Here is a 19990-nt window from a genome sequence, read left to right as displayed (position 1 = left end):
AGGCTCCTCAGCGATAAGACTTCTCAATGATAAGGCTATGAGGCAACAAGGCCATCAACGCAGGGCGGTTATTCGCGGGGGATGGGGTAACATTCCCCGCATGAACGCATCGGAGGATTGGGGATTTTAAAAGAGGAGAGTAAGAACAAGGAAGTCCTTCACGATTCCTTCCTCCTCTCCCATCCCTTCTCCTCGAGGCCATCTTCTCTCTTAAACCTCCTCCGCCTCCCCCCAATCACAGTCATGGCATCCCGACGCATATCGTCCCGACTCTTCCACCCGCAGATCCATGGACGAACCTATTCCACCGCCGCCGCATCTCCCTCGTCGCGTCTCAACCTCCCCATCGACTACAAATCCACTCCTCTCCTGCATCACACGGCCTCGACCCTCCCCGACAAACTCGACCTTCCCGCCTCGACCTCCTCGAAATCCATGAACCTCTACCAGGCCATCAACTCTGCCCTGCGCACCGCACTCGCCAAATCCAACCAAGTCATGCTCTTCGGCGAGGACGTCGCCTTTGGCGGCGTCTTCCGCTGCTCGATGGATCTGCAAACCGAATTCGGGTCGGAGCGGGTCTTCAACACCCCCTTGACGGAACAAGGGATCGTGGGGTTCGCGATCGGCGCCGCCGCCCAGGGGATGAAGCCGGTGGCCGAGATCCAGTTCGCCGACTACGTCTTCCCCGCCTTCGACCAGATCGTGAACGAGGCAGCCAAGTTCCGGTACCGGGAGGGGGCAACGAATGTGGATATTGGCGGCTTGGTGATCCGGATGCCGTGTGGTGCGGTGGGCCATGGGGCTTTGTGAGTGTTGTTGACTTTTCCTGACTCGGTGGGGAAGGAACGTGCAAAGAGAAAGGGATTGGTGCTAATGTTCTGGACTTGTGTCCGGTCTGCTAGGTATCATTCGCAGTCCCCCGAGGCATTGTTCGCACATATCCCCGGCATACAGGTGGTCATGCCGCGATCCCCGTCCCAGGCGAAGGGACTTCTGCTTTCGGCAATCTTCGAACACAATAACCCGGTACTGTTCATGGAGCCCAAGGTGTTGTACCGGGCGGCGGTGGAGCAGGTGCCCAATGAGTACTATACCATCCCCCTCAGTGAGGCCGAGGTGGTGAAACCCGGCAACGATCTCACGGTTGTCTCCTACGGCCAGCCTATGTACCTCTGTGCCGCGGCTATCGAGTCGGCGGAGAGGGCGCTGGGCGCGAGTATCGAGCTGATTGATCTGCGCACCATCTACCCGTGGGACCGCCAGACAGTGTTGGATAGTGTGAAGAAGACGGGTCGCGCCGTCGTGGTGCACGAGAGCATGGTCAACTACAGCGTGGGCTCAGAGGTGGCGGCGACAATCCAGGAGCGCGCCTTCTTGCGCTTAGAAGCCCCGGTCAAGCGGGTAGGAGGCTGGAGTACACATACAGGCTTGATCTATGAAAAGTTCATTATTCCCGACGTCACGAGTGAGTGGCCCCCTCCCCTGTGCTACATCAATCACATTATCCATTGACCTTGTTACAGGAATATACGATGCTATCAAACAGACACTGGACTACTAGGCCCGGAGCCTAACATTATGATTGTTGACTTGTGTACATACTTGAATCTCTGTTCTAGAAGGAACTCTGCACAAGGTGGCTCAAAGAGTCCCCCCATACCCGCTAAGATAATGTCAAACCCAACTTGAATCCATCAAACCACCTTCAACCGCCCGACCTCCCCATTAAACATTACCCATCCCTCAAATCCCCCTCTATCCCCTTTTGCTGACAGCTCAACCCTCGATCAAGCCGACGGATCCAAGGCCACAACAGCCCGATTCAACGACTGATAAAGCGCCGCATTATCCGCCTGCACCACCGCCGCGCAAACCGGCAAGACCTTCTGAGCCACATCCGCAAAGAACCGCTGTTTTTCGCACCCATCATTAGCCTTTTAGTCCCAAAAGGGCAAACCCCCAGCGAGAATTACAGACATACACTGGTCTCATCATTCACCGTCGTGAACAGCTCCTGCAGCGTATTCTTCTGCGTCTTATCGAACAGTCCGGCATGTTCAGCCCAGGCATTGTTCAGGGTGTTGCCGTTCAGGACGAGCTACAGTATACCAAAGGGACCACATCAGCACCCATGTCACAGTTTGTTGACCCATTACTCTTCCGGCAGAATTCGCTCAAAGAAGAACCGACGTAAGGAAGCATCGACACTGTCTCTCTGGGTAAGCAATCATATCAAACGCACCGAGTGATAAGCATTGCAAAGCGCGAGTTGCACCGCTTCAGGTAGAGCCATGGTGGGCTGGGCCTTGGATTCCACGTCCTGCTTCTCGGCGGCGACGGTCGTGTTGTATGTGGTGATCACGGTCTAGATCCCATGTTAGGGTATGGTGGATTTCTTTCTTGGTTCATGCTCGAAAAAAAAAAAAAAAAAAAAAAATCGTCACAGGCAGGGTAACTTAGTTGGAATATGCTCACGTCAGCGGTAGGAGCGCCAGAACCCCCCGCTGCGGCGCGCTCGAGCTCAAAGTACGTCTTCTGATACCCGAGGTCCAGGTCAACGAGACGGAGCTGCACGGCCGCCGCGATGGAGGTCGAGGTGGAGTTGGCTGTTGTTACGGCGGTGACGCCCGCGGCGAGGCCGAGGAGGGATGCGAGGAGGGTTTTGGATTGCATTGTGTCGGTTTGCTTTTCGCCGCTGAGTTAGAGATTCAGGAGTGAAGTTGATGTTGGAAGGTAGTTTTGCTCGTCTGGTTCCCAGCGAGGATAGGAGGGTTTTATGACCACCGTCTCCCCCCTCAACCCGGCTGAGGGGGTGAAGACAAGTCAGGGACTACTTTTTGACGCGTCGCATCCTGTGTATTGCGTACCTGCATCTTGATCAAGGGGACTGTGCAGATCGAGGGGATTCTTTCGGATACACCGGATCTGGGATATGGTGGTATATGGACGGGCCAATCATTCTGCTGGCGCTGGGGCTCGGTAGAGCTGATTGGGATCGCGAGAGGAGATGCGATGCGATGGGTAGGGGCTTCCCTGGCTGGGATGTCGATCAAGGCTTGAGGGTTAGGAAGATCTATTTGTCGCGCTGCGATCTGTCTCCATGGACATGTTCGGTATACACCAATCGGAGTAGTTCAGTGCGGCAGTCTAAAGGAAGTACTGTCCGTTTACTGTGTCTAAGCTTGTTAGATCGTCTTCCAAGAGACACTCGCTTATGTGGAGACGTACTTAGCTCTTCCTGGTGAAGAGATCAGTTGATGCTCAGCTTTCACGCTTCCATTTGTTTGACATGCGTCGTGGAATACTTTTAAAATCGGAAGTGGTCCGAAGAAAAAGGAGGATCGGCGGGTGGAGTCCGGACCATCGCGCGGATCATTATAACAACCCTCTTGTGTTCGATTCAAGGGGAGTCTTTGTCATGACATATCCATTGTTGGTCATCTTCTAGTATATGACATATTTCCCGTCCTGCCATCAACACATTATATGGTGCAAGAGGGTCAAATGGATGTATCAGATAACCATATCAAACACCGGCATGATCATCAGATAGCCAAAGGGCAAGACTATTTCCACTTCATCTTGCAGTGAGGTGTGTTTGAAACCCATTGCATATATGCGATAATATTTTCACAATGGCTATGGTCCAGTATATACAAGATGTCCCTAGTGCATGAGCATACGCGACCGGCCAAGGGGTTCCAGAAAAGTGATGGCCAAGAACAAGTAGTCGCGCATCACTAGCAGAAACCGACTCCTTTATTCTAGCTCATCACAGGGCGCATAATACCGGCCGTAGAAACAATGCGACCGACGGGTTACTCGACATCCTCGAAGGTGTCGCTGGCGATCTTGATGGCATCGGTGTGCCAGGTCTTACCCCCGTCAGAGGTGGTGAGTCCATTAGAGCTAGAGCCGCTGTACAGGTACAGAGTCTCACCGAACTTGGTGTCGGCTTCACTTAGGTGGATGGTGATGTTGTTCCAGCCTGTGCAGAAATGGGTCAGTCACCCAGCTCAAGTGAAATCCTCGGCAAATCAAGACTTACTGTACCCAGGCTGGGTACCGCAGGTACCAGATCCAGTGTAGCATTCGTCACCGGAGTAGAGGTAAAGCAAGTTGCTGTCAAGCTCTGGTCGACGTTAGTATATGCACCGGCCCTGGTAATGCGCAAGCAGGGTGCGAGTACTTACTGTCAGTCTCCTTGGAAACGACCTTGCCGTCGATGCTGACGACCTGGGTGACCTTGCTGTCGGTAACAGTGACTATTGCAACATGCTAGTCAGTTTTGACACCGGGATTGAAGGCTGCCGCGGGTTTCACTCACCCTCAAAGTCCACTTGGCTATCCTTAGGAACAGTCACGTAGGCCTGGCCGAGCTGACCGCCTAAGTAGAATTAGCCACGCCTTTGTCGATCAATCGATCGGGTCAAGACTTACTGGGTGTGTAGGTGCTAGCAGCAACACACCACTCTTCAACGGTAGCGGGGCAACCCCTAGTCATAGTCAGGGATCACATTCCGACACCGATGACTCGAAAGCATGTATACGTACTGAGACTCCTGATCCGGCGACCAATTGAGCAGGGGCTGGTAGAGGTAGGAGCTATCCGAGCCAGCAGTCGCCTGAAGACCAATCCAGAGCGAAACCCAGACTTCGTCGCTCGTGTCCTCGACAGTAGTATTCTCAGGTACGCCGGGGGCGATAACCGACCAAGTCGCCTTGGTGATGTGAGCGCTGTTGGAGGGAGGTCCAGTGTAGAAACCGTGGCCGAAAGCCCAAGCATCCTTGGTGGTGGCTGCAGCGCGGAGGGCCAAAGCCAGAGGAGCGACAGCGTAGACAGAGCGCATCGTGATGGATGGCAGCGAATAGACTAAAGAACGAGAGTAATTGAAGCGAACCGGCCGCCAAGAAAGAAGGACTGCAAGCAGGAATTGTGGATGAAGGACTGAATGAGAGAATGGATGAGCATCAGGAAACAGTGCAGATCGCCGAATTTAAGCACAACCACATGGCAGTCCTGGATCTGAAAGGCATCGAGCAAAAATCACCAGGCACAGACTAAGGGTTTGGCTCAGGAGGCAAGTGGAGCCCGGCGCCATTGCGGCCTCCACCGCTGCCCTGACAAGCTCGTTTTGAACTGAAACATTAAAGGCATTAAGCTTGATCCATCAGCCCTTTGCCATACCCCAAGCCAACATATTTACAGACGCTTGTTGCAGTAGAAGTATTGTCGAGATATTTGTTTTATTGCCCTACACGGTTCTTCATAACCATGTAGCCCTGTACCTGTTGGCCGCCCCGGAGATTCCCAATGGTTGATGCGTAGTTTCCTGCGCAATTGGTGCGATATGGTTGACGAAAACTAATCTGACTCTATCCCCAATGCGGTCAAATTGTCACCCGATAGAGTTATCAGGGACTTTTCGTCTCGGATCATCTCATGTCCTTTGATAATTGCCAGTCCGGTGGACTGTTCCATGGCGTCAAGCATCATGAGTGGATCTATGGCATCAGATCAAGTGGCTGTTGGGAGATTTGGAGATTCAGCCCTATTTCGGAGGACAATTACTGCGCCTCTTGCCTATACGCCAGGTATATATATCGCGGTCGAGATAGCGGAATCATTCGAGCAGTATGAATTTACAGGATCTACCGATGATGCGCGACGGATGAGCGAAAAGCTCGTGTTTGAATGGAGTAGACCCTCGCTCCGGCGCCCCGATTAACGTATCATTACTGATGACAGTGGCCAGGATAAGGAGATTCAGCGTTCAGGCAGATGCGAGCAGTGTATATGCAGGTTCCTGCGAGTGATGAGTTTCATGAGTATACCGAGACATTGGGATAATACAACAGGTCGCTCTTAGACTGTATCATGTAAAGTTTAAATCATCAATTCGTGAGAGTCGGTTCAGCAAACTCCTTAAAGTGCAGTAACTTTCGTCCAGCGATCGCGACTGCTACTCTCTCCTTAAACATTTAGGAAGCCGGAGGAGACCCAGCTCGAGGAGAAAGCTCGGACATTCCGCTCCCCCAAAGCCCAAGAGAATGCCGTTTCTCCACCAGCTTCAGCACGTTATACATGAACAAGCGCTCTGGACCTCCGTCTGGGAAGGCCTCCCAAGCCACGCGGACAGGGAAGGCGAGGCGATTAATCATGTTACCAGGGGCGGTCAAGATGTACCATTCCAAGGTTCGGCAGATACCGCACCCCAAGGCATACTGTTCCGCGGGGCCGACGCGGTCTGTCGGTCGGCAGTCCGCCGTGGACAAGATCAATCGGGTACTGTAGTATAGACACATAGTCTGGGCCAGGCGGAGATTGGGGTAGGAGAATTTAGTTGGGGTGATAATGGCCCCAGTGCGAAGGTCCCGACATTGGAAGACGGGGAAGTCGCCATTTGGCAGTGGCTCGACCTCCCTCGGCGGGCCGTCCGGATAGTGGTCGACCCACTCGAGTTTCCACTGGCGGAAGCGGTTGGTCAAGTCAGCAACACCATTCCACAGGGTGGCTTGTTTGACCTTGATCTCATGCGCACTCGCCATCTGCGAGCCGAGTGTGGCTTGGAGATCATCGAATTGAAACAGCAGTGCTGGGATCTCGACCGCAAGGTCCAAAAGATAATGCAAGATATCCTTCTTGGTAGTTTTTGCTGACCACGGAAGATTAATCCAATCCTCTGAGGCAAGAAAAGACGGGGTGCGGCTGACCAGAGCCGCAGATACCTGGACAATGAATGAGTAAGATTTTATTTCACGGTGTCGGAGAAGAGTACATACCCAGTATGGACGAAGCTCTGTATATAGTAGATGTTCTACTCCATGCACGTGGTTCTCGGGGCCACGATGCTCGATTAATCGTAGTGCACCGTTGACGTGGGCAATTAGCGACACCTGTGTCGTACGCTCCACACTCTATAGAAATCGGATTAGCCACATGCAACCAGATGCGGGATTTAAATGCAGAGCATGCCTCAAACGCCATCAGTAGAATGACCGTGACCAGGGTTGACTCGGCCTTGCTACGCTCGGGGTCCTGCAATGCTTGCTGCAAACTACGAAGTACCCGCGGATACAGGTTGAAACCTGCAGCTTCGATTTCCTTGTTTTGAACGGATCGGCCGAAGAAAGCCACCGATACGGATTGAAACGCGTCCATCAGAATCGGTGAGAACATGCGGATCTCTGCTGCGCGTCGCAGTGCACCCGCATGGCCTGCTTTAGCGTCAACCTCTGGACTGAACGCATCCACAAAACGCTCAATGAACACCTCGAGCATCGGCTTTGTGGTATTCATCTGACATATGGAGCCATAGCTCGAGTCCTCACTGTCCTCGGATGAACTTCGGCTATTATCACGACCCCCGGCCCGTGCATCGATATTCTCTCCCGCTTCTTCGTCACTATCATCCGACCGATAGCGCTGAAGAGCTACGATAGCATTGTCTGCCAGCCACGCAGGCACTTATCAGTCCATGTGCCGCGGTACTTTCGATCTCCCGCCCATCATCCAGGTTATGACTCACTTTGTGTCCGATCCCCAGAGACCATTCCCGAGCCATGCGTGACCACCCGATTAGTTGTCCGAATACTGCTGATGATGCCATCAACGACTTCGGATGGGGCGGTGCGGATTGTATCAACCAAGCCTTGGAGCTGCGCTAGGCGGCGACGGTTTCGGTTTCGTTGATCTATTCAGAAAGGGACACACATCAGCGTCAGCACACCATCAACAATCATCTTATTGCAGCCCTCCTTGTCCGACAAAGGCCAACGTACCACGGGCATTGAGTTGAGCCGTCAGCTGACGGATTTCGTTGCGGAGGTTACGGATCTCGTCCGCTTGGCTAATGGGCTGGAGACTATCCTCAGGACCGGTATCGTAAGTGCACTGGGAGGGATACCCATGAGCACAGCATGCATGACAGGGTTTAACGCGATCGCACTATCATCATCAAGCATTAGAGGCGCCGGACTCGCGTGCGTGGGGACCGGCCCCAGGGGTACTCTAAAGAGACCAGCTCCCAGCTGCGTGGTTCTCCTCCGGCGGATGAGGACAATTCCATCCAATGGGTTGGCTTCCTCAATTGGGATGCCATATGGGGCACCACCACCACCCAGCCAGCAGAGCCGGTTCGGGACGCACCTTGACCTTACGGTACCGGCAGACCTTGCAGGACCGCAATTGACGCGCAAGCTGATTCGAGGTGAGGACTGGCTTGGGTCGGTACTGGCTGGGGACCAGAACAGGCTGCGGATCGTGGTTGACCATCGCGGGAGCAATGACTCTTGGGTGAGGGCGAGGTCGAGCTTCAGGGTAAGAGAGCCAACGAACGATACGACACGCTGGACACCAACAAGATCTGGACGAACATGTCCGAGATTTGTCCCCTCTTTTTTCCCCTTCGCTTACATCGGCACCAGCGCGCCCGAGGGCGCGACGAGACCAATGACGAGTCAGGTCAGCGACGATAGCGGGCTGGCAAAGTGGGTGTGGTCTCGGAGTGGGTTTCGACGGTCGGTAGCGTGTTTCGCCACCACCAGTGGGAAAGTCTGGGACCGTACGGGAAAGGACGTGTGGCTGGCTTCGAGATTGGGGTGTGGATTGCGGGAAGGTTTTAAGTTATCTCCACGAGAAACTGAGAAACCATGGTGCCAACCTGGAACACTTTTGAATTGGGGAGAGGGGGGGGATTCGCATTTCAAAAGGTTAGAATGAGACACAAGAGAGTGGAAGCCAAAAGCTGGGTTTCCTGCCGCCGAGGCTGAGCGGTTGGTGGGCGGGCCGAAAAGGGTTTAGCGTCACCTCCTGGTTAGGAGCCTGATTCAGGCACTAAACTTCTGCCTCAGACATCAGGCAGATACTATCATCACCGACTCTCTTCGTGTATTGTCACTGACACAGAGTGGTCGACTCTTGTAGCCTCTAATATAGAATTTAGGTACCTCTAGGACATCACTCTCTCGGCTTACAATTGAGCAATTGTGTACCAAGCATAACTTACTTAGTACTCTCAGGCTACAAAGATATATATTCTTATATATTCTCACCTGAATTGGCAGCTGTCATCCACAGCACCATAGCAAGAACCTCTGTTGCCATGTCTATTGAAGCATCAAATTCCAATTCACATTGCCAGGTAGTATGTATAGTGTCCCCGTGGTATTGACCTTGATGGGACTGATTGAGTGATTAATCGGTTGCGAGAAGCTATACCCTAGGCATTCACCAAGCAATAGCTAATCCCCCGAGATCATGTATCCTCTGCAAAGCAATGTCGGAGATGATGCGAGCCGAGGCCTGAAGAATGATTGCATGATGATCGGCTGATGTTGACAGGATGCGTCGATCCAAAGGTTACTTGACGTCGGCCGACTGTTCTCAGTGGTCGAAGGGGTTTTGCCTAAATGGTGGCTTGCTCTGTTTCAGTACCAAGACTATTAGCCTACTACTAGTGAAGAACAGATTATGCCGTGTGCCAAGCAGATGGAACAAACAGACTGCGATAGTATAGTCTGAAGTAAGTGGTTCAGAGGGAGAGAGTCTCGGACAGTCTCCGATAATGCAGTAGAAGTGGGGTCATACCCCAGACCCCCAGACCCCGAGACCCCCAGATCATCCCCAGACATTCCTCTCCCCCCCCGCAATCAGGAATCAAGGCTTCCCCCGCTTTAAGCTCAAGCATAACTCAACCCCCCCACGTCTTGCATGCTTCTACCGAGTACATCAATACGGTATATATATAGCTAACTAACCCTCCTTGCCTCAATCCTCTGTGCAGTCAGCGACTAATACGCCCTCTCTCCATTCATCCAGCTCTTTCAACCCTCGACCCTCGACCCCTCGTCTCGATCATGACCGAAAAGTACATGACTGATCATGAAGCCATGGACGAAAAGATCGACGTCTCCCATGACGAGGTCGTCCACATGGCCCAGCTGACGGAGGAGGAGAAGGTCATGGAAAAGAAGCTTCGACGCCGCATCGACAGTCTCATCATGCCACTGGTCATCCTCGTCTATCTCATGAACTATATCGATCGGTAAGCCCAACGCATTCTTTTTTTTTTATATTAAATTATTAAAGAGGCGCAGCTAACAGCCATAGCAACAACTACGCCGCCGCCAAGCTCCAAGGCCTTGAGCAAGATCTGTCCCTCAATGACTCCCAATACCAGACCGGCCTGTCGATCCTCTTCGTCGCATACATTCTCATGCAAGTCCCGTCCAACCTACTCCTCAATTACATGGGTCGCCCGTCACTCTACCTGGGCTTCTTCACCACAGCGTGGGGACTCGTCTCGGCCCTCACCAGCCAAGTGTCCAGCTACGGGGGCATCGTCGCCTGCCGCTTCATTCTGGGGCTCGTCGAGGCGCCATTCTTCGCCGGGATCCTGTTCTACCTGTCCAAGTGGTACACCAAGAACGAGCTGGCCTTCCGGATGAGCATCTTCTACTCCGGCTCGCTGGTGAGCGGCGCCTTTGGCAACCTCATTGCCGCCGGGATCCTGGAGGGTCTGCAGGGTCACCGCGGTCTAGCCGCCTGGCAATGGCTCTACATCATCGAAGGCAGCATCACTGTCGCGATTGGCATCGCCATCTGCCTGCTCCTGCCGGACTTCCCGGAGACCTGGAAACTGCTCTCGCCCGAGATGAAACACGTCGCCAACCGACGCCTCGCCATCGAAGCCGCCGAGGCCGACATCGACGAAGGCGGCAGCATGTCGCAGCTCCAGGGCCTCAAGCTGGCCTTCACCGACGTCAAGACCTACGTGCTCGCTATCGCCTACATGTGCATCACGGCCGGCGCCGGATTCCAGTATTACTTCCCCACCCTGGCCGAGACCCTGGGGTACAGCAAGATCATCTCGTTGCTGCTGGTCGCGCCCCCGTACATCTTCATGGTCTTCTACAGCCTCTTCCACTCCTACCTGTCCGACCGCTTCGGCAGCCGCTTCTGGTTCTTCGTGTACCCGATCCCCGTCACCATGGTCGGGTTCATCATCTTCATGACGACCGACCGCTTCGGCCCGCGCTACTTCTCCATGTTCCTGATGAATTTTGTGTTCGCGCAGAACGGCACCCTCTACTCCTGGATCGCCAACGCCATCCCCCGCCCGCCCGCCAAGCGCGCCGCCGCCTACGCCTTCATCAACTCCATCGGCAACTCCGCCAGCATCTGGACGGCCTTCACGTATCGCGAGCAGGACGCGCCCTATTACCGGCTGGCGATGGGCGTATGCGTGGGGATGCAGGCACTGGGCGGCATCATGGCGGTGTTCATGTACTGTCATCTGCGGTTCCTGAATCAGAGGCTGGCGAGGCTGGAGGACGAGGATGCGGTGCTGACAGATCAGGAGCTGGCCCGTTTGCAGCGGACGGCCGAGGTGGAGGGGATTGACGTTGCGGCGGCGAGGAGGCTGCAGAAGGGGTTCCGTTATGTGATATGATTTGTTGTTGGCAATTCATCAGTTCTTTTGCTTGTGTTTTATTGGCGTCCGGAATGAATCTTGCTTCTGACCTTTGGTTCGGTTTCATGGTCCAAGAAAGGCATTGAGGATGCCGCTGAACCCGCCCGTAATCATCCACATGGGTGTGGCAACCGTCCTCTAGCATTGCCAAAAAATTACATCTACTGGTCGATGCCTCTCGAACACGTCTCAACCACGACACCACCCCGTCTCACCAACAATCCTATTGCGTCCAAGCGATGACCTCATCTAGAGGCCCTTGCACGACTCGAGACACTATAGCACTGTCCACGCCCGAGGTTCCTGGTTATCATTCCTCAATGCGCAGGTAGACAAAACCGGGGTGGGATGGTCGTGGCGAAGACGGAGAAGTCTCCTCCGCAGTGTACAAACCCCCCCAGATACGCTGCTGCTGCACGTCTTAGGGTCTCCACAGCACCCGCATCGGGTGGGAGGAAACATTCACATGACTGGGGGAATTCGATCCGTGTAATATATAAGAATAACGACCGCTGGCATTCCAGTTGAGACACTTATCTTTGGCATCAACCAAAGTCACCGCCAGTGTATGTCCATGTCGTGTCAAGTCGGCAACACCTTGCGCCAGCTTCCCCGTACTGCACCGGGCCCACCGTCCCTGGTGCGGACATACTCCATTGCAGTTCCAGCCCGCAAAGAAGGCCAAATTCCAACCCCCAAACCGCGTGGGTTTCTGGCCGAGTAGGTCCCCTTGCGGAAGGAGTCTGGAGCCCGTCTGCGCGGTCGGCCTGACGACGTCATCAATAGAAGACATTGTAGTCGGAAGACTCCTGGTGCAGCGGGTGCAGACGAGAAGACCCGGTCACATGACGCAGCGTGGACCGAGCAGTTGAGATCTCCAATCCTCCAGACTCAGAACCGGCAACACCTCGACCAGCTGGAGAGAAAATGGTTAAGTGCTGCCCTCGGCTCGGAGAGAAATCGTCTTGCTGACCGGTTACGTGCTTAGCCAAGAGTTCAAACAGGTAACCTAGAGGAGGGGAAGAGTCTTTGACGTAAGCCTGGAAGTGTGGTCATCTTCCTTCTGAGTTGTAGCTTGCACTGCGGAACCAGGAAACCCGGGCTGTGGACAGTCGCAGCGGGGATGGTCTGGCACCTCGGTACATGTAATACACGTAATAGAAGAAATGTGAATATCCACAGTTACCACAGTTTGCATTGATATGCTCAATCATTGCGAGCCATTTCAGGCAAATCGTTTTGATTGTACGATCTCGAGTGGCGAAAAGCCATGACCGCACCGATCTGCCTCTCTGCAACAGGGTCCGACAACTTTGCGGCCTCAGGAACCAAGTCCCTTATCTGATAAGAACTGCCAAAGTCGATTGCTGGATTGTAGAGTGATGATTGCCCGCAACTAATAATCTTGACAACCCTGAGACCAAGGAGGGCAAATAACCTCAAAAAAGTGGGGTCGCAAGAGCTTCTGCAACCGGTAAAGGCCCAGTGAGACAAGTGAGAAGGCTAGAACCCGCTGGAAGTTCAGGACAACCCCGAGTGGAGAGTTCTGGCCCGGCTTCGGCTTTTACGGGCTTCCGAGTACGAGCTTCGTGATTCAATCCCCGAATTTGAGTCACCGAGCAGGCACAAACTCCATGGAAATCCCTGTGTAAACTCCGTGGAAACTCGCAAGGTTTATGTAGCTGCCTGCGAATCATTGAAACGGTGAGAGGAGCTTGCCAACAGTCGGAAGCAAAAGAAGTGACCTGTTTGATTGCACCTCATCGAATATGCCATGTCCGTAACTAATGTTCACTACGGAAGGCTGCATCGGAGCCCAACTACATGAACAAAATCTGATAGATCATACAACACACGGCAAAGACAAAGCATGTCAACCTTTTGCCAAGCGACAATCGCGTCAGCAATGGTGGATGAAGAAGAAACCACCAGATCAGTAACTTACTAGGCGATTGCCGGGCCGTTCAGCCTCTAGATCTGCGGCGTAAGGGTCAAACAGACAAAAGTTGTGTTGACATCGTCGCAGGAAAAAATCAAGAACCGTAAATAGAGCGTTGATTGGACCCGAGGATTAATCTCAGATTTTCCCTTTGGAAGCGAAGCTTGCGATAGACCGTGGTTTTGTGCTGGGGGGAAAGTCTCGTTTTGATCGCCTCGGAAGCAGCAGCACGTTTATCCGCTGAGTCATCAATACTTCCATGGGCAGATGCCAGCTTTGTCAGCGGCAATTTGTCTTCGACGGAAATCCGCGTCGGGGACTCAGAGATTTTCACGTGGGCTCGCAGGATCTTCCTTTCGTTCCTTTCAATCCACAGATCCCCACTTCTCCTCTTCCACCATCATGCAGTCTCCGATCGGGACTACTGTGGTAGTTGTCATACCTTTTCTTCACCGTCTTCGAATGCTTATCAATCCAAAAATGATCTCAGCGTTGGCTCAGCGTTGGCAGTCGGGGCCGGATGGCCTCTGACTAAGCGGCTATCACAGCGAGGCAGAATAGCCGGGTGGAGCCCAGATTCCTTCATCGGAAGCTCGCCCAGGCCCCCCGAATATCCACACCCGGCCCAGTATCAGACTCAAGGCTCAGTGGCCCCCCGACCCACTGCCTCTTTTCTCGGATGGTCGATGCGTGCCGAGTATATAGGAGCTTTCTCACCCCTCATGGCGCCGGCACATTCTCTCTGCAAACCCTCTCCATCGGGTGATTACGAGACTTCAATCATTGCTGTCTCGCCTCTCTCACCATGGAGGAAAAGGCAGCCTACTCCACATCCCGCGGGATGATTGGAAGCAGGGACGATACTGACAGTACAACGACGGTCCTCAACGATGACCCCGCCATCGCTTCCCGCGACCCCAAGGTCAGCCGCGCTGACAATTGGTCATTGATGCCCCAAGTGAAGCTACAGCACGAACGTGATCTGCAATCCGGGCTCAAGCCTCGTCAACTCGGTGTCACCTGGAAAGACCTGACCGTTGAAGTCGTCAACGCCGAAGCCGCCGTCAACGAAAATTTCCTGTCGCAGTTCAACATCCCCCAGCATATCAAGGAATCCCGCAACAAGCCTCCTTTGCAACAAATCCTTCAAAAGAGTCATGGATGCGTCAAGCCAGGCGAGATGCTTCTCGTTCTCGGACGCCCTGGTTCCGGCTGCACTACCCTCCTCAAGATGCTCGCCAATCGTCGCCTCGGTTATAACTCGATTGAAGGGGAAGTCCGCTACGGCTCACTGACGGCCAAGGAGGCCGGTAACTACCGCGGTCAGATCGTGATCAACACTGAGGAAGAAATCTTCTTCCCGACCCTGACCGTGGGTCAAACGATGGATTTCGCGACTCGCCTCAAGGTTCCTTTCACTCTTCCGAAGGGTGTGGAATCAGCCGAGGTCTATCGCCAGGAAGCTAAAGAATTCTTGCTGAAATCCATGGGCATCACTCACACCAACGACACCAAGGTCGGCAATGAATATGTCCGAGGTGTCTCGGGTGGTGAGCGCAAGCGTGTCTCGATCATCGAATGCCTCGCAACTCGCGGTTCAGTTTTCTGTTGGGATAATAGTACCCGTGGTTTGGATGCTAGTACTGCCCTGGAGTGGACCAAGGCCATCCGCGCCATGACGGACGTGCTTGGCCTGTCTACCATCGTCACCCTCTATCAGGCTGGAAACGGGATTTATGATCTTTTCGACAAAGTACTTGTTCTCGACGAGGGCAAAGAGATTTACTATGGCCCCATGGAACAAGCACGCCCATTCATGGAAAACCTCGGCTTTGTTTGCCGTGAGGGTTCGAACGTGGCTGATTATCTCACTGGTATCACCGTTCCCACCGAACGCAAGATTAGACCGGGGTATGAGAACCGCTTCCCTCGCAATGCGGAGATGGTCCTTGCCGAATACGAAAAGTCACCCATCTACACTCTGATGACTGCTGAGAACAACTACCCTGACACTGAGATTGCTCGCGAGCGTACCGAGGACTTCAAGACTTCCGTGGCTCAGGAGAAGAGCAAGAAGCTTCCAAAGTCAAGCCCTTTGACCGTGGACTTTATTACTCAGGTCAGGACATGTGTGACGCGGCAGTACCAAATCCTGTGGGGTGACAAGGCCACCTTCATCATCAAGCAGGTCTCTACCCTGGCTCAAGCCCTCATTGCCGGATCCTTGTTCTACAATGCTCCCAATAATTCTGGTGGTCTCTTCGTCAAGTCGGGTGCTCTCTTCTTCTCGCTCCTCTACAACAGTCTCCTTGCCATGGCAGAAGTCACTGAATCTTTCAACGGTCGGCCTGTGTTGGTGAAGCATAAAGGCTTTGCATACTTCCACCCAGCGGCCTTCTGCATTGCTCAAATCGCCGCCGATATCCCTGTCCTCCTGTTCCAGATCTCGGTTTTCTCCCTCGTTGTTTACTTCATGGTCGGTCTCACCATGTCGGCCGGTGCTTTCTTTACTTACTGGATCCTGGTTTTCGCCGCTACAATGGTATGTCATGATGAACTCGGAAAGTGTCTAGATTATTTGCTAACTCCCTCTGATATAGGCGATGACCGCGTTGTTCCGCGCTTGCGGTGCCGTCTTTAGTACATTCGATGGAGCTTCCAAAGTCTCCGGCTTCCTGATCTCCGCCTTGATCATGTATACTGGTTACATGATCAAGAAGCCTCAGATGCACCCTTGGTTTGGCTGGATCTATTGGATCAACCCCCTAGCCTACGGATTCGATGCACTCCTTTCGAACGAATTTCACGGCAAAATTATTCCATGCGTTAGCACCAATCTGGTCCCCAGCGGTGCTGGCTACGACGGCACTGGTCACCAGTCTTGCGCCGGTGTTGGTGGTGCCGTGCCTGGCGAGACTTATGTGACAGGCGATGCATATCTCGCTTCCTTGTCGTACAGTCACAGCCACGTGTGGCGAAACTTCGGCATCCTTTGGGCTTGGTGGGCTCTTTTCGCCGCGGCCACCATTATCGCAACCACCAAGTGGAAGGCTCCTGGTGAAAGTGGCGCCTCTCTCCTGATTCCGCGCGAGAGGCTCCATGATCATCACCAACATGCACACCGCGATGAGGAAGCACAGGCCCTTGAAAAGGGCAAAACACCCAGCGATGAAAACTCCCAAAGTGAGGAAGACATTCACAAGGACTTGGTGCGAAACACTTCGGTATTCACCTGGAAGGATTTGAAGTACACAGTCAAGACGCCATCCGGTGATCGGGTTTTGCTCGACAATGTCTATGGCTGGGTGAAGCCGGGTATGCTTGGCGCTCTCATGGGTTCATCTGGTGCTGGTAAGACCACGCTTCTGGATGTGCTGGCACAGCGCAAGACCGAGGGTACTATTCATGGTTCTATTATGGTTGATGGGCGCCCCCTGTCTGTTTCTTTCCAACGCTCGGCGGGTTACTGTGAACAACTCGATGTTCACGAACCTTTCGCTACTGTCCGCGAGGCCTTGGAATTTTCCGCTTTGCTTCGCCAACCCCGTGAAGTCCCAGCGGAGGAGAAGCTGAAATATGTTGACACTATCATCAACCTTTTGGAACTACACGACATTGCTGATACCTTGATCGGTCGCGTTGGTGCTGGTTTGAGTGTGGAGCAGCGCAAGCGTGTGACTATCGGCGTTGAACTTGTCTCGAAGCCCAGTATTCTCATTTTCCTCGACGAACCAACTTCAGGGCTTGATGGTCAATCAGCTTACAACACGGTCCGTTTTCTTCGAAAGCTTGCCGATGTCGGCCAGGCTGTCTTGGTGACTATCCACCAGCCTTCTGCCCAGTTGTTTGCCGAATTTGATACCCTTTTGCTCTTGGCCAAGGGTGGAAAGATGGTCTACTTCGGTGATATTGGTGACAATGGTCAAACTGTGAAGGACTACTTCGCTCGCTATGGAGCCCCTTGCCCGCCTGAAACTAACCCCGCCGAACACATGATTGATGTCGTTTCTGGAACCCTGTCCCAAGGTCATGATTGGAGCCAAATCTGGCGCGAGTCTCCTGAACACACCAAAGCGGTCTCTGAGCTTGATGCCATTGTCAGTGACGCCGCCTCGAAACCCCCGGGTACCGTCGATGATGGTCACGAGTTTGCTATGCCTCTGTGGAAACAAATCCTCATTGTCACCAAGAGATCTTGTGTCGCAGTCTATCGGAATACAGACTATGTTAACAACAAGCTTGCTCTTCACGTCGGTTCTGCTTTGTTCAACGGGTTTTCCTTCTGGATGATCAACGATCACGTTGGAGCATTACAGCTCCGCCTCTTTACCATCTTCAACTTCATTTTCGTGGCGCCTGGTGTGATCAACCAACTTCAGCCTCTGTTCCTTGAACGCCGCGATATCTACGACGCACGCGAGAAGAAATCGAAGATGTATTCATGGGTTGCCTTTGTCACTGGCTTGATCATTTCGGAGATTCCGTATCTGTGCATTTGTGCAGTACTCTACTTCGTTTGCTGGTACTATACTGTTGGCTTCCCCTCCGACTCGAACAAATCGGGAGCGGTTTTCTTCGTGATGTTGATGTACGAGTTTGTGTACACCGGTATCGGCCAGTTCATCTCCGCTTACGCCCCGAACGCGATCTTCGCATCATTGATCAACCCTCTGATCATTGGTACTCTCGCATCTTTCTGTGGTGTGTTGGTGCCGTATTCGCAGATCCAGGCTTTCTGGCGTTACTGGATCTATTGGATGAATCCTTTCAACTATCTGATTGGCAGTCTCTTGGTGTTCACGACCTGGGATGCTCCGGTCAAATGCAAGGAATCCGAATTCGCGCTCTTTGACCCTCCTAACGGCACCACTTGCAAGGAATATCTCGCAGATTACATGAAAGGAATGGGCGCTCGCATGAATTTGGTTGATCCGGATGCCACCTCCGGCTGCCGGGTTTGCGAGTACACTCAGGGCAGCGACTACCTGGTGACCATTAACCTGAAGCACTACTATTACGGATGGCGCGATGCCGCTATCGTGGCCTTGTTTGCCATTAGCTCGTACGCTCTGGTGTACGCGCTGATGAAGCTGCGTACGAAGGCCTCCAAGAAGGCCGAGTAAGCCGTCTCGTCGCTCGCAGATGGCCTATCTTTGCTCCGTTCTTTCTTCGCTCCCTCACTGACAGCGGCTGCTAAGCAGTCTGACTCGTCAGCATCCTTACACTTTTCTCTTCTCATATTGTTCTGGCTCCGTCTACACATAGATTCCCCTCAATAGATCCGTGTTGCATTGCCCGTGTTCATATTCCTTTCGTGGTATCGTCTACACTGATCCGCGCATCTTGTACACTACATGGTACATAATTTATTAGACCTTTAAACTAAGTTTCAATCACAGCGAGTCCCAAATTGTAACCGACAAGTAGTCCAAGTAGTACCGTTGTGATAAACACCAACAGCTGCAGCTTGCATCAGTATGCGGGACTTTGATCCTCAAAAGTATGGAGTTAGCATTCGTGGTGGGAACTGCAACAATGATTTCGTTGGTATCTGGAAGCACGAGAAAGGTCCCCAAGATCTCCATATCGTCACAATCCTCTGCACGGAACTACTCCGTACTGATAGTAGACAAAAAAAAAAAAAAAAGAAAGGAAAGTGGAGAAGGGCTGAAGGACAGATAGATTCGATCCTGCGAGCCCCTCGCCCCTCATGACACGGGATAACCATGTAGCGCATTGCCAGCCAGTAGTTATGGCTAAGAGACAAAATCTTTGACCGGCATTTTGCTTCCAGAGCATGTCTCGGGGACCCCTCAGCTTCCCGTTTTCCATCACTCGAACTCAAGGGAAGAAAAACCACTGCTTGGGGCCCACCGAGTCTCGCTTGGTTGCCCCTTAACCACGTTTTTTTTTGTTTTTGTTTTGTTTTTGAGCAGCAGCGGATACGACGTGTCTTGGCAGGTACCGTCCCTAAGGTACTTCTCCACCCGCACTATACGCGCACACAGTTTGTATGAGTAACTTGAAAGGAAAACGATTTAACTTAAACGAGGTTGGTGATGATACAAAGTACATGCTTCCTGTACGGAATGCAAAATACCATCACACAGCTCTTCAGCCAACCAGTCAGCCAGCCACCTATCCAACAACGATGTACACGTATGAAGAACAAAAACAGAAAAAGAAAAGCAACCAACCTCAGCTGGAAAAACAAATCCTTTCGCAGTGGAGGTGTGATCGATAGGTCCAGTAGTAGTCGCTAACCCGGACCCGCCAACCTAACCGCCAAAGCCCCAATCACAGCCGCAGCTCGCGACTATCCCGCCTCCACTATTTTCAATAGTTGATCTATCGAGTATATCGGCCCTGGCGATCGGGCCCACGGTCATGTCCCCGATCAGGTTTCTCGTCCAAGGAGAATTAGATTACTCTCCGGAGTGATAAGCGCGCACGAGGGATGGCGTAGGAATGGATACATCCGTCGTGCACTGGGGCCTGACTTGCTGATTATTGGGGCTTGTCAGGACTCAGTTCAGCTGGGACGTGGTGTTGGGTGTTGGAAGAGGAGATAAAT

The 19990-nt window shown here is 52.9% G+C and overlaps 9 protein-coding genes across 9 annotated transcripts; 5 read left to right on the top strand and 4 right to left on the bottom strand.

Annotated features, from left to right (window-relative positions):
• Positions 1-176: 176 nt before the first annotated feature.
• BP01DRAFT_359378 (2-oxoisovalerate dehydrogenase subunit beta) lies at positions 177-1754 on the top strand. Its single transcript, XM_025575664.1, has 3 exons — positions 177-809; positions 906-1468; positions 1527-1754. The coding sequence occupies exons 1-3, from the start codon at positions 244-246 to the stop codon at positions 1562-1564; spliced, it is 1167 nt and encodes a 388-aa protein (XP_025428465.1). The 5' UTR covers positions 177-243; the 3' UTR covers positions 1565-1754.
• Positions 1755-1790: 36 nt separating this feature from the next.
• On the bottom strand, positions 1791-3116 carry BP01DRAFT_394157 (uncharacterized protein; the record flags this gene model as incomplete). The annotated part of the gene is made up of 4 exons (XM_025578297.1): positions 2479-3116; positions 2246-2368; positions 1985-2101; positions 1791-1913 (listed from the first exon to the last, which is right to left on the bottom strand). The coding sequence occupies exons 1-4, from the start codon at positions 2674-2676 to the stop codon at positions 1791-1793; spliced, it is 561 nt and encodes a 186-aa protein (XP_025428464.1). The 5' UTR covers positions 2677-3116.
• Positions 2811-3279, top strand: BP01DRAFT_133052 (uncharacterized protein). The gene has a single exon (XM_025570486.1). It carries the CDS (start codon positions 2946-2948, stop codon positions 3246-3248), a length of 303 nt encoding a protein of 100 aa, XP_025428463.1. The 5' UTR covers positions 2811-2945; the 3' UTR covers positions 3249-3279.
• A 542-nt stretch (positions 3280-3821) lies between these two features.
• Positions 3822-4853, bottom strand: BP01DRAFT_385365 (uncharacterized protein; the record flags this gene model as incomplete). Its single annotated transcript, XM_025577589.1, has 6 exons — positions 3822-3991; positions 4052-4135; positions 4197-4268; positions 4331-4390; positions 4444-4499; positions 4558-4853. 6 exons carry the CDS (start codon positions 4851-4853, stop codon positions 3822-3824), a joined length of 738 nt encoding a protein of 245 aa, XP_025428462.1.
• Positions 4854-5985: 1132 nt separating this feature from the next.
• BP01DRAFT_303063 (Zn(II)2Cys6 transcription factor) lies at positions 5986-8278 on the bottom strand (the record flags this gene model as incomplete). Its single annotated transcript, XM_025572099.1, has 6 exons — positions 5986-6732; positions 6787-6919; positions 6951-7452; positions 7533-7697; positions 7786-7951; positions 8153-8278. 6 exons carry the CDS (start codon positions 8276-8278, stop codon positions 5986-5988), a joined length of 1839 nt encoding a protein of 612 aa, XP_025428461.1.
• Positions 8279-9861: 1583 nt separating this feature from the next.
• BP01DRAFT_376157 (putative MFS transporter) lies at positions 9862-11456 on the top strand (the record flags this gene model as incomplete). Its single annotated transcript, XM_025576934.1, has 2 exons — positions 9862-10049; positions 10115-11456. The coding sequence occupies 2 exons, from the start codon at positions 9862-9864 to the stop codon at positions 11454-11456; spliced, it is 1530 nt and encodes a 509-aa protein (XP_025428460.1).
• A 2137-nt stretch (positions 11457-13593) lies between these two features.
• Positions 13594-14084, top strand: BP01DRAFT_132943 (uncharacterized protein). Its single transcript, XM_025570485.1, has one exon. It carries the CDS (start codon positions 13684-13686, stop codon positions 13945-13947), a length of 264 nt encoding a protein of 87 aa, XP_025428459.1. The 5' UTR covers positions 13594-13683; the 3' UTR covers positions 13948-14084.
• A 137-nt stretch (positions 14085-14221) lies between these two features.
• On the top strand, positions 14222-18539 carry BP01DRAFT_385362 (putative ABC multidrug transporter; the record flags this gene model as incomplete). Its single annotated transcript, XM_025577588.1, has 2 exons — positions 14222-15958; positions 16017-18539. The coding sequence occupies 2 exons, from the start codon at positions 14222-14224 to the stop codon at positions 18537-18539; spliced, it is 4260 nt and encodes a 1419-aa protein (XP_025428458.1).
• Positions 18540-18895: 356 nt separating this feature from the next.
• Positions 18896-19361, bottom strand: BP01DRAFT_132858 (uncharacterized protein). The gene has a single exon (XM_025570483.1). The coding sequence runs from the start codon at positions 19246-19248 to the stop codon at positions 19006-19008; it is 243 nt and encodes an 80-aa protein (XP_025428457.1). The 5' UTR covers positions 19249-19361; the 3' UTR covers positions 18896-19005.
• Between the last annotated feature and the right edge of the window lie 629 nt (positions 19362-19990).

This window comes from Aspergillus saccharolyticus (assembly GCF_003184585.1).
Source record: "Aspergillus saccharolyticus JOP 1030-1 unplaced genomic scaffold BP01scaffold_34, whole genome shotgun sequence".
In the NCBI taxonomy this organism is placed as follows: domain Eukaryota; kingdom Fungi; phylum Ascomycota; class Eurotiomycetes; order Eurotiales; family Aspergillaceae; genus Aspergillus; species Aspergillus saccharolyticus.
The sequence above is the reverse complement of the archived record's forward strand: the minus strand, read 5'-3'. Positions and strand labels throughout refer to the sequence as shown.

Excerpts from the sequence above, each read along its gene's own strand:
- BP01DRAFT_359378 (XM_025575664.1), top strand. The coding sequence starts at position 244 with ATGGCATCCCGACGCATATCGTCCCGACTCTTCCACCCGCAGATCCAT. Across the intron at positions 810-905 it reads GCGGTGGGCCATGGGGCTTT|GTATCATTCGCAGTCCCCCG; the intron begins GTGAGTGTTGTT and ends CCGGTCTGCTAG. Across the intron at positions 1,469-1,526 it reads CATTATTCCCGACGTCACGA|GAATATACGATGCTATCAAA; the intron begins GTGAGTGGCCCC and ends ACCTTGTTACAG.
- BP01DRAFT_133052 (XM_025570486.1), top strand. The coding sequence starts at position 2,946 with ATGGACGGGCCAATCATTCTGCTGGCGCTGGGGCTCGGTAGAGCTGAT.
- BP01DRAFT_132943 (XM_025570485.1), top strand. The coding sequence starts at position 13,684 with ATGCCAGCTTTGTCAGCGGCAATTTGTCTTCGACGGAAATCCGCGTCG.
- BP01DRAFT_132858 (XM_025570483.1), bottom strand. The coding sequence starts at position 19,248 with ATGGAAAACGGGAAGCTGAGGGGTCCCCGAGACATGCTCTGGAAGCAA.